The sequence below is a fragment of the Aquarana catesbeiana genome, linkage group LG02, assembly GCF_042186555.1.
Source record: "Aquarana catesbeiana isolate 2022-GZ linkage group LG02, ASM4218655v1, whole genome shotgun sequence".
In the NCBI taxonomy this organism is placed as follows: domain Eukaryota; kingdom Metazoa; phylum Chordata; class Amphibia; order Anura; family Ranidae; genus Aquarana; species Aquarana catesbeiana.
The window spans coordinates 797,536,387-797,548,658 of record NC_133325.1 but is presented as its reverse complement, the minus strand read 5'-3'; the positions used below and the strand labels follow the sequence as shown (position 1 = coordinate 797,548,658).

General features: G+C 47.9%; 1 protein-coding gene across 9 annotated transcripts in view; it reads left to right on the top strand.

The window, feature by feature from the left end:
* STXBP5L (syntaxin binding protein 5L) overlaps positions 1–12,272 on the top strand; it is a 391,287-nt gene that overhangs the window by 197,752 nt on the left and 181,263 nt on the right. For all 9 annotated transcript variants that reach the window (XM_073617498.1, XM_073617500.1, XM_073617499.1 and 6 more), the window contains exon 5: positions 1,181–1,315. In XM_073617498.1, the coding sequence (XP_073473599.1) occupies positions 1,181–1,315 (135 nt within the window). The remainder of the gene's footprint in view (positions 1–1,180; positions 1,316–12,272) is intronic.

The window sequence follows — 12,272 nt, the reverse complement described above, 5'->3', positions numbered from 1 at the left end:
TACATTCTGCAGCCTGCAGAGCATACAGACGCGGAGGGAAACCAGCAGCCAGGCGCGATCACAGCTCTCTATCATCGAGAGCAGTGATCGCTGTCATGTGTGTTGTAGCCCTTCCCCCCCACAGTTAGAATCACTCCCTAGGACACACTTAACCCCTTCATCGCCCACTAGTATTTAACCCCTTCCCTGCCAGTGTCATTTACACAGGAATCAATGCATTTTTATAGCACTGATCGCTGTATAAATGACACTGGTCCCAAAATAGTGTCAAAAGTGTCCGATGTGTCCGCCATAATGCCGCAGTCCCGATAAAAATCGCAGATCGCCGCCATTACTAATTTAAAAAAAAAATTAATAATAAAAATGCCACAAAACTATCCCATATTTTGTAGACGCTATACATTTTGCGCAAACCAATCAATATACGCTTATTGCGTTTTTTTGGGTTTTTTTTTGCCAAAAATATGTAGAATAATACATATCGGCCTAAACTGAGGAAAAAATTAGTTTTTTTATATATTTTTCGGGGATATTTATTATAGCAAAAAGTAAAAAATATAGCTTTTTTTTCAAAATTGTCGCTCTTTTTTTTGTTCATAGCGCAAAAAATAAAAACTGCAGAGGCGATCAAATACCACCAAAAGAAAGCTCTATTTGTGGGAAAAAAAGAACGTCAATTTTTGTATGGGTACAACGTCGCACGGCCGCGCAATTGTCAGTTAAAGCGACGCAGTGCCGAATCACAAAAAGTGCTCTGGTCAGGAAGGGGGGTAAAGCCTTCTGGGGCTGAAAGTGGTTAAAGAATGTGTCCCAGACATCTGTTGAACACCGATGTAGACTGTAGTGGAGGAGAGAAGACCCCTGTGATGATGTGCTGTGAAGCCTCCAGGTTACCCGACATGAAAGCAGCCGTCTTATAGGCCTAACAAGAACTCCGTCTGCCAAATCTTTACTGTTAAGAACTCCGCCTCCCAAATCTTTACCGTTAAGAACTCCGCCTCCCAAATCTTTACTGTTAAGAACTCCGCCTCCCAAATCTTTACTGTTAAGAACTCCGCCTCCCAAATCTTTACTGTTAAGAACTCCGCCTCCCAAATCTTTACTGTTAGTGATATCAGTGATTGATGAAATATTTGGCATATTTAGCAATGATTGAAGGAACTTTTCTGATCTCTTCCAGGATTACGTGCTGCCATCTGCCTTTCCAGAGTAAATGGCTCTATGTGGGGACAGAGAGAGGAAACACGCACATTGTAAATATCGAATCCTTCATTCTGTCTGGATACGTCGTCATGTGGAACAAGGCAATAGAGCTGTGAGTATGACCGCGCATTCATAGTTTATCATTGTGTGACTGGTAAAAGCAAATAATGCAATGTTTAAAATCAGTGTAAGTTCTTTGCAGGCTTGTGATAAAATCCACAGTGGCTCCGATGCTCTCTCACGCAGACATAAATACAAAGAATTGAGCCAGTGTTCTATCGGTAGGTGCCCTCCGTCGAAAAGTGCCCGCGCATGCGCAGGACGGAGCCGCACTCTGGCTGATTTCCCGATCATGGCGCATGCACACATCACTGGAGGCACTTTTCGGGGGGAGAGGGAATTTCACGGACACAATTGAAAGCTATTCACAGAGCGGAGGGGGGACACCATGGTTGTTACATTTCGCCTCGCTGTTTCTGGGTGGCTTGTGGCTGTGTTGAAGGGCGGGTTTTGCCTGAGTTGCAACCCGCCCTTACACACAGGCTACAGGCGCTGATCAAGACACTAAAGCCGTCGTGCACTGACAAAAGGCGACCTTGAGCAGACTGAAAGCCCAACCTGCAACAGCAAGGCACAATATGAGAACTACATTGTAATTCCGCTCTGTGAATAGCTTTTAATATGTCAGTGACATTCTCTCTCCCGTCGAAAATTGCCTCCTGTGATGTGTGCATGCGGCATGGTCACATCACTCCAGCTGATTGCCATATTGTCAGAAACCATGAAATCAGGCCAAGACAGAAGTACAGTTAAATCACACTTACTAACAAACGTAGTCAAAACATAGCCAAAGTACAGTAACCGGAACAGGTAGTCAGCCAAGCCAGAAGTCAGGGATCAATGTAGTGGAACAGCAAGCAGGATCTGGAGCCAGAAGTGATGTCAGCAAAGCAAGTCTTGACCAGGATCGCAGGAGATGGTTTCTGTGATGTTGACCAAGGTTAAGGCATTGCTCCTCTGGACTGGGCGGCTTAAGTAGGCCGGACTGAGGAGCAGGGTATCAACAACAGCTGAGTAACTGTGGCGAGAGATAGGAGCTGGCAATTAGCCGACAGCTGAGCAGCCAGCTCAGAGAAGGAAGGGCTGAGCCAAGCCCTGACACATATCAGCTGGAGTGCGGCTCCGTCCTGCGCATGCGCGGGCACTATTCGACAGAGGGCACATATCGATAGAACACCGGCAACTCCAAATGTCCTTGTTGCTTCTTTATTGGTGCATGAAAAAAAGTGAGTAAAAACATACAGTGGCTCACGTGTTCCGGGTTACAAGGCTTGTAAGTCTTAACACTTTTCCTTGTAATAGGACCCCAGGTGTTGTTGTGTCCTACTAGGATAGCAGTGTTATTATCCCACGTATCAGGATTCTGATTTTTTGGGACCCCCAGTGTCACTGGTATCGATTTACTAAAACTGATGACCACAGAATCTGGTGCAGCTCTGCATAGTAACCAGTTAGCTTCCAGGTTGTATTGTCAAAACCTCATTGAACAAGCTGAAGCTGATTGGTTTTTATGCAGAGCTGCACAGAGATTCTGTGTGCACCAGTTTATTAAATCACCAAGTGTCAGTGTGTCATTGTTCTGGGATACCCAAGTGTCAGTGTGTCATTGTTCTGGGATACCCAAGTGTCAGTGTGTCATTGTTTTGGACCCCTAAGTGCCAGTGTGTCATTGATCTGGGATCCCCAAGTGTCATTGATCTGGGACCCCAAGTGTCAGTGTGTCATTGTTGTGTGACCCCCAAGTGTCATTGATCTGGGACCCCAAGTGTCAGTGTGTCATTGTTCTGTGACCCCCAAGTGTCATTGATCTGGGACCCCAAAGTGTCAGTGTGTCATTGTTCTGGGACCCCCAAGTGTCAGTGTGTCATTGTTCTGGGACCCCCAAGTGTCAGTGTGTCATTGTTCTGGGACCTCCAAGTGTCAGTGTGTCATTGTTCTGGGATCCCCAAGTGTCATTGATCTGGGATCCCCAAGTGTCAGTGTGTCATTGATCTGGGATCCCTAAGTGTCAGTGTGTCATTGATCTGGGACCCCCAAATGTGTCAGTATGTCATTGTTCTGGGACCCCCAAGTGTCAGTGTGTCATTGTTCTGGGACCCCCAAGTGTCATTGATCTGGGATCCCCAAGTGTCAGTGTGTCATTGTTCTGTGACCTCCAAGTGTCAGTGTGTCATTGTTCTGGGACCCCCAAGTGTCATTGTTCTGTGACCTCCAAGTGTCAGTGTGTCATTGATCTGGGATCCCCAAGTGTCAATGTATCATTGTTCTGTGACCCCCCAAGTGTCAGTGTGTCATTGTTCTGGGATCCCCAAGTGTCATTGATCTGGGATCCCCAAGTGTCAGTGTGTCATTGATCTGTGACCCCAAAGTGTCAATGTGTCATTGTTCTGGGACCCCCAAGTGTCATTGATCTGGGATCCCTAAGTGTCAGTGTGTCATTGATCTGGGATTCCCAAGTGTCATTGTTCTGTGACCTCCAAGTGTCAGTGTGTCATTGTTCTGGGACCCCCAAGTGTCAGTGTGTCATTGATCTGGGATTCCCAAGTGTCAGTGTGTCATTGTTCTGGGACCCCCAAGTGTCAGTGTGTCATTGATCTGGGATCCCCAAGTGTCAGTGTGTCATTGTTCTGGGACCCCAAGTGTCAGTGTGTCATTGTTCTGTGACCCCCAAGTGTCATTGATCTGGGATCCCCAAGTGTCAGTGTGTCATTGTTCTGGGATCCCCAAGTGTCAATGTATCATTGTTCTGTGACCCCCCCAAGTGTCAGTGTGTCACTGTTCTGTGACCCCCCCAAGTGTCAGTGTGTCACTGTTCTGTGACCCCCCAAGTGTCAGTGTGTCATTGTTCTGGGACCCCCAAGTGTCAGCGTGTCATTGTTCTGGGATCCCCAAGTGTCATTGATCTGGGATCCCCAAGTGTCAGCGTGTCATTGTTCTGGGATCCCCAAGTGTCATTGTTCTGGGATCCCCAAGTGTCATTGTTCTGGGATCCCCAAGTTTCAATGTATCATTGTTCTGTGACCCCCCCAAGTGTCAGTGTGTCATTGTTCTGTGACCCCCCAAGTGTCAGTGTGTCATTGTTCTGTGACCCCCAAGTGTCAGTGTGTCATTGTTCTGGGACCCCCAAGTGTCAGCGTGTCATTGTTCTGGGACCCCAAGTGTCAGTGTGTCATTGATCTGGGATTCCCAAGTGTCAGTGTTTCACTCTTCTGTGACCCCCAAGTGTCATTGATCTGGGACCCCAAGTGTCAGTGTGTCATTGTTCTGTGACCCCCAAGTGTCATTGATCTGGGACCCCAAGTGTCAGTGTGTCATTGTTCTGGGATCCCCAAGTGTCAGTGTGTCATTGTTCTGGGATCCCCAAGTGTCTGTGTGTCATTGTTCTGGGACCCCCAAGTGTCTGTGTGTCATTGTTCTGGACACCCAAGTGTCAGTGTGTCATTGTTCTGGGATCCCCAAGTGTCAGTATGTCATTGATCTGGGATCCCCAAGTGTCAGTATGTCATTGTTTTGGACCCCCAAGTGTCAGTGTGTCATTGTTCTGGGATCCCCAAGTGTCTGTGTGTCATTGTTCTGGACACCCAAGTGTCAGTGTGTCATTGTTCTGGGATCCCCAAGTGTCAGTATGTCATTGATCTGGGATCCCCAAGTGTCAGTATGTCATTGATCTGGGATCCCCAAGTGTCAGTATGTCATTGTTTTGGACCCCCAAGTGTCAGTGTGTCATTGTTCTGGGATCCCCAAGTGTCAGTGTGTCATTGTTCTGGGATCCCCAAGTGTCTGTGTGTCATTGTTCTGGGATCCCCAAGTGTCTGTGTGTCATTGTTCTGGACACCCAAGTGTCAGTGTGTCATTGATCTGTGACCCCCAAGTGTCAGTATGTCATTGTTCTGGACCCCCAAGTGTCAGTGTGTCATTGTTCTGTGACACCCAAGTGTCAGTGTGTCATTGATCTGGGATCCCCAAGTGTCAGTATGTCATTGTTCTGGACCCCCAAGTGTCAGTGTGTCATTGTTCTGTGACCCCCAAGTGTCATTGATCTGGGATCCCCAAGTTTCAGTGTGTAATTGTTCTGTGACCCCCAAGTGTCACTAATCTGTGACCCCCAAGTGTCATTGATCTGGGATCCCCAAGTGTGAGTGTGTCATTGTTCTGGGACCCCCAAGTGTCAGTATGTCATTGATCTAGGATCCCCAAGTGTCAGTATGTCATTGTTCTGGACCCTCAAGTGTCAGTGTGTCATTGTTCTTGACCCCCAAGTGTCAGTGTGTCATTGTTCTGGACCCCCAAGTGTCAGTGTGTCATTGTTCTGTGACCCCCAAGTGTCAATGTGTCAATGTTCTGTGACCCCCAAGTGTCATTGATCTGGGATCCCCAAGTGTCAGTGTGTCATTGTTCTGTGACCCCCAAGTGTCATTGATCTGGGATCCCCAAGTGTCAGTGTGTCATTGATCTGGGATCCCCAAGTGTCAGTGTGTCATTGATCTGGGATCCCCAAGTGTCAGTGTGTCATTGTTCTGTGACCCCCAAGTGTCATTGATCTGGGATCCCCAAGTGTCAGTGTGTCATTGATCTGGGATCCCCAAGTGTCAGTGTGTCATTGATCTGGGATCCCCAAGTGTCAGTGTGTCATTGATCTGGGATCCCCAAGTGTCATTGTTCTGTCACCCCCAAGTGTCAGTGTGTCGTTGATCTGGGATCCCCAAGTGTCAGTGTGTCATTGATCTGGGATCCCCAAGTGTCTGTGTGTCATTGTTCTGGAACCCCCAAGTGTCAGTGTGTCATTGATCTGGGATCCCCAAGTGTCTGTGTGTCATTGTTCTGGAACCCCCAAGTGTCAGTGTGTCATTGTAAAACAAGGAGAAAGAGGCGCCTCTGGGTGCAGACGTTTAAAACAATTTATTAAAATTTACAGCAACAGCTGGTGATGCACTCACATTTTAGTAGAAGGTTATAGGCAAAAAGAATGTCCCAAGGCAATCAAGGGGATCCGTGGAGTCATCTCTCTCGGCTGGTGGATGGTAGAAGCTCTGGGCAGTCTGTGGACGCTGGATGTATTCGGCCGAGCAGCGGAGACAGGCACCAGAGAGAGGCTTGGATAGCAGCAGATCAGGCGAGGGATGATGACGTCACTCAATATGCGACGCGTTTCCTAAGCTGGCTCGCCGTGAGTGGTATGACGGCGGCGCTCCTTTGTCAAGCTGATTGGCTGGGAGCAGAGATGTTGGACTCACAGGCCGTTGGCGGTGAGTCGTATAGGCTTGTACCGTCAAAGTGGTAGGGTTAGATCCAGTTCCAATCCCAAAGAGAAGCCAGGTAGGCAGGAAGGACCTCACGGCTCTGCACTTTTGCTATATTTCCTTCCTTGTCGTTTTGCGCCGATTACTTGCTGTATCAGTGTGTCATTGATCTGGGATCCCCAAGTGTCAGTGTGTCATTGTTCTGGAACCCCCAAGTGTCAGTGTGTCATTGTTCTGGGACCCCCAAGTGTCAGTGTGTCATTGTTCTGGGATCCCCAAGTGTCAGTGTGTGTCATTGATCTGGGATCCCCAAGTGTCAGTGTGTCATTGTTGTGGGACCCCCAAGTGTCAGTATGTCATTGATCTGGGATCCCCAAGTGTCATTGATCTGGGATCCCCAAGTGTCAGTATGTCATTGATCTGGGATCCCCAAGTGTCAGTGTGTCATTGTTGTGGGACCCCCAAGTGTCTGTGTGTCATTGTTCTGGGACCCCCAAGTGTCAGAGTGTCATTGATCTGGGATCCCCAAGTATCAGTGTGTCATTGATCTGGGATCCCCAAGTGTCAGAGTGTCATTGATCTGGAATCCCCAAGTATCAGTGTGTCATTGATCTGGGATCCCCAAGTGTCACTATTTCATTGATCTGGGATCCCCAAGTGTCAGTGTGTCATTGTTCTGGGATCCCCAAGTGTCAGAGTGTCATTGATCTGGAATCCCCAAGTATCAGTGTGTCATTGATCTGGGATCCCCAAGTGTCACTATTTCATTGATCTGGGATCCCCAAGTATCAGTGTGTCATTGATCTGGGATCCCCAAGTGTCAGTGTGTCATTGATCTGGGATCCCCAAGTGTCAGTGTGTCATTGTTCTGGAACCCCCAAGTGTCAGTGTGGAGGGGGCCACTTTTGTGTATCATAGAAATGATGAGCTGCAACCCCTTCACATAAATGTTGTCTATGCCGTCACCCTGACCATAGTTAGTGATTTGTCAGGTGAAGCCGGGTGTCCATGTAGTTGGGGGAAGTGAACGTGTGTCCGGCGATCAGACGGGGCAGCACAGGGAAGAGGTACAGCTCGGTCTGTAATGTTCCAGTGTGTATTATAAGGTATAGTGTAAGTCTAGTGATGACTGCGATAAACAGAGTGTGATTTGTGAACTGTCCCTTTTCATCTGATCTATTAGCGGCGGTATAAATCTTGAGGATGAAATGCCGCAGCCTTTTCTGAGCCGGTTTTTATGCTGTGGCATTTAGGAAATGAATACAAATCTAACAGGTTTGCAATTATTAAAGTGATACATTTTCTTCTCTCTAATGGGAGAAGACATAAATCACCGGCTTCAGCTCTGACCTTTCCACAGATCTAGGATTGCCGGCCTTCCTGATCTCTTCCGCTGCTCTCAGCCGGTGTAGGTCCCCTCTACACCTCCGCCATCATATATTTCTCATACATTCTGAGGAACATTCCTTCCTGTCAAAGTTATCTTCATCCTTGACATATTTAAAGTGGTTGTTAAGCCACTCTAACCTGTATACATCATCAGCACTGCCTCCTATTGTAGTATCCCCCTCTGTGTGTGATTTATCAAAATAAATGCTGCAAATTCCCTTATTTCACTGCCAATATTGCGATCACATGACCGGCCAGCTTTCTCCTTTTCTCCTCTGAGAGATGCAGGGGGCGGGGCTGAGATTCCTCTGCTGATTTCAGTCTGGAGGGGAGGAGGAGAGAGCTGGCTGGTCATGTGATCGCAATCTTGGCTCTTACATGAGGTATTTACAGCATTTATATTTATAAATCATTCATAGAGGGGGGCACTGCAATAGGAGGCAGTGCTGATGGTGTATACAGGTTAGTGTTATGAGAGCAGCAGGAGGGGGGGAGGGGCGGCTCACACACAGACAGAGAGGGGAGGGGGGAGGAGGACACAGGAGCACAGAGGAGAGCAGATAGCAGGCTGCCGATGACAGAGGCACGTAAACTGACCACGGTGTCTGGTCTCACCAGCCATGATACACCGTGGTCAGTTTACAGAGGGGTAGGGAGAAAATGGCAGGATCAGCCAGGTTTTTTAGGTGTTACAGGGGGCCAAATGACACAGGACAAGCACCGTGTCATATAACATGCTTTAAAGGAGCAGGATCCATTTTATTAAATTTTTTTGGGTCTTTCTGCAACTTTCTCCCATCTCCCTACTGCATCTCTGGAGCTCAGCCACAGTGATCTTTGGGTTCTTCTTTACCTCTCTCACAAAGGCTCTTCTCCCCCGATAGCTCAGTTTGGCCGGACGGCCAGCTCTAGGAAGGGTTCTGGTCATCCCAAACGTCTTCCATTTAAGGATTATGGAGGCCACTGTGCTCTTAGGAACCTTAAGTGCAGCAGAAATGTTTTTGTAACCTTGACCAGATCTGTGCCTTGTCACAATTCTATCTCTGAGCTCTTCAGGCAGTTCCTTTGACCTCATGATTCTCATTTGCTCTGTCATGCACTGTGAGCTGTAAGGTCTTATATAGACAGGTGTGTGGCTTTCCTAATCAAGTCCAATCAGTATAATCAAACACAGCTGGACTCAAATGAAGGTGTAGAACCATCTCAAGGATGATCAGAAGAAATGGACAGCACCTGAGTTATATATATGAGTGTCACAGCAAAGGGTCTGAATACTTAGGACCATGTGATATTTCAGTTTTTCTTTTTTAATAAATCTGCAAAAATGTCAACAATTCTGTGTTTTTCTGTCAATATGGGGTGATGTGTGTACAATATGGGGTGCTGTGTGTACATTAATGAGGAAAAAAAATGAACTTAAATGATTTTAGCAAATGGCTGCAATATAACAAAGAGTGAAAAATTTAAGGGGGTCTGAATACTTTCCGTCCCCACTGTATATACAGGTGTGAGGGGGGCTGGCATATATACAGGTGGGGGGGCTGACATATATACAGGTGTGAGGGGGGGCTGGCATATATACAGAATTGGGGGGGGGGGCTGAATGCTTACAGGTGAGGTGGCCGGTGTGTGGATTCAGTGGGATGGCCTTTGGGGGGGGGGGGGGGGGGCCAGGCCTAAAGCTGTGTAAGGGGCCCAAAAAGTTCTGATGGCTGCCCTGTAAATACCACCAGAAGAAAGCACTAAAGTTCAAAAAAAGATACAAAATTAGTTTGGGCACAATGTTGAAAAATGGAGTAATCGTCAGTCAAACTATCACATTGCTGAAAAGTGAACAATGGCCTGGTAATGAAGGGGTATTACAGGCTGGAAGAGGTAAATCGTACCGCACAAATATTGACTGTACTGCACTATAAAGACAGGGGAGAACTCGCAGTTTCCAGCCCATTGATAGAAATGGGAAGCGTCCGGGCCATCCTGTGTCTATCGCATTTAATGACCACAGAGACCTCGGCCCGCCTCCCCTCCACCAGACGTTCTCTGGAGCTGGCCAGGAGTACATTACTGCGGCCATATTGAGCAGGCTGGATTGACAGCTCTGCCAGTCACAGGAAACAGATAGAGATGCGCTTCTGAAGAATCCAGTCACGGCTGTCCAAACAGCGTAACGATCGTGTCTGAGAACTGGTTCGGCGTGGATTTACCTGCTGATGCTGTCAGTTGGGTGTGTGCAGTATAGAGCCCCCCGATCCCTGTGTGTTTTATCGCCCCACACACACAGACGCTGCTTCACTTCACTAATGAAACCGTAAATGCAATTGTTTTCTTTTCTAAGTGGATTCTAGCCATAAAATGAGCCGCAGTTAATTGATTTTTGCTGCTAGAATGGAACATCGTGTTCTCGATTGTTTATTTTCTCCGGTAGATGACACATTGTGAGTTTGAGGTGACTCAGAACATAATGCACCTCACGCATTTCTCCATAATCTTTTATTATACAGATAACGGTTCCCTCGGGTTTTTGGTGCCCAGAACACCCATTGAGTCGTCTTGATAAGGCTGTGGTTAGTGCTGGCACCTTATGATGCCCTCTCTCATCCTTCGTGGGCAGCAGTGGTGTATTTTGGTTTTGTGCTGCCCTAGGCAAGACTAAAATCAGGTGCCCCCCCCTTATCTAAATTTGTCCCACCCCAGCTCTGGTATACCGTTCTTGTCTCAGGGTCTGATGAGGAAGCTGCAGCTGGTCACAGCAGCTGTGGGCTTTCTCATCAGACCCTGAGATATGATTCGTCTGGGTGCCGCATATGTGGTCAATGGAGCAGAGGATGGGGTCAGCGGGACATAGGACAGGGTCAGCAGGGCAGAGGATGAGGCGGCAATGTTGGGCACTGATAGGGGGCACAGATGGGCACTGATAGGCGACACTGATGGGCAGCACTTATGGGCATTAATAGGCGGCACTGATGGGCACTGATAGGCGACACTAATGAGGAGGCACTGATAGGCGGCACTGATAGGCGGTACTGGTAGGTGGTACTGATGGACAGGACTGATTGGCATTGATAGGTGGCACTGATAGTGGCACTGATGAGGAGGCACTAATTGGCAGCACTGATGGGCACTGAGTGGTAGCACTGAGTGGCAGCACTGATGGGCACTGAGTGGTAGCACTGAGTGGCAGCACTGATGGGCACTGATTGGCAACATTGATAAGCAGCACTGATAGGCAGCACTCATGGGTACTGATAGGTGGCACTGATAGACAGCACTGATGGGCATTGATAGGTGGCACTGATGAGGATGCACTGAGTGGCAGCACTGATGGGCACTGAGTGGTAGTTGGCAGCACTGATAGGCGGCACTCATGGGTACTGATAGGTGGCACTGATAAGCAGCACTGATGGGCATTGATAGGTGGCACTGATTGGCAGCACTGATGGCCACTGAGTGGCAGCACTGATGGGCACTGTTGGGGCTCCACTGATAATCAGGCCACTAATTATCATTATAAATGTCCCCTTTCACACTGGCCAGTTACCGGCTCTCTCCTCTCCTCACAGTGTGACAGCGTGCGAGGAAAGGAATGCCGATAACTGGCAAGTGTGCTTACATCGTGATCAGCTGTGATCACAGAGCGCGCCGGGTGCACGTGGCAGTGGGTGCGTGGCAGGCAAGGTTCTGGGTGAGCCATCATTGGCGAGGGACCTGGAGAGGGGGACTTAGGTGAGTATATTTGGTGGAGGGCTTAAGTTAGTATATCTGACTTTACATGGTACAGGGAAAAAAGCCCATTAGGATGGGTTAGAGGTGGCCGGAAGGGAGCCCCGGAGTGGGTCTTTAGCCTGTGGTCGCCCGTGTAACACATATGTGGCGGCAAAAGGGTTGGCTTTACCATCACTGGGCGGCCGATGTTTCTGTACTGAGCGCTAGGTCTTCACTAACGAATAATAGCTGGTGGGGACCCGATCATGTGACAGCCAATCCCAATGGTTACAGGATCCGGAGCATTACGCGAAACACATGTAAAATGATATATGTAAAGTGCTGCGTAAATTGGCGGCGCTATATAAGTACCTGAAATAAATAAATAATAAAATAATTCAGGGAAATGCACAAAAAAACATGTTGTGTGTGTATGGTGCTATTCATTGTTTCATTGTTGCACAACACTCAGAATACGCATATATATACGCGGTGCCTCATGCCGCTCGCCATGATGTGAATGGAGCCGCATTCTTCCTGCACTGTAAACAATCCTGTTAGACTTCTGTAACTGTTGTCTTTACATTTGATTATTGTATGAAATTCAGAAAACCAGAGGAACTCTTTTCTTCACTAATAAAGAATACCAAAACAAAAAAGAATAGACAAACATTGGAA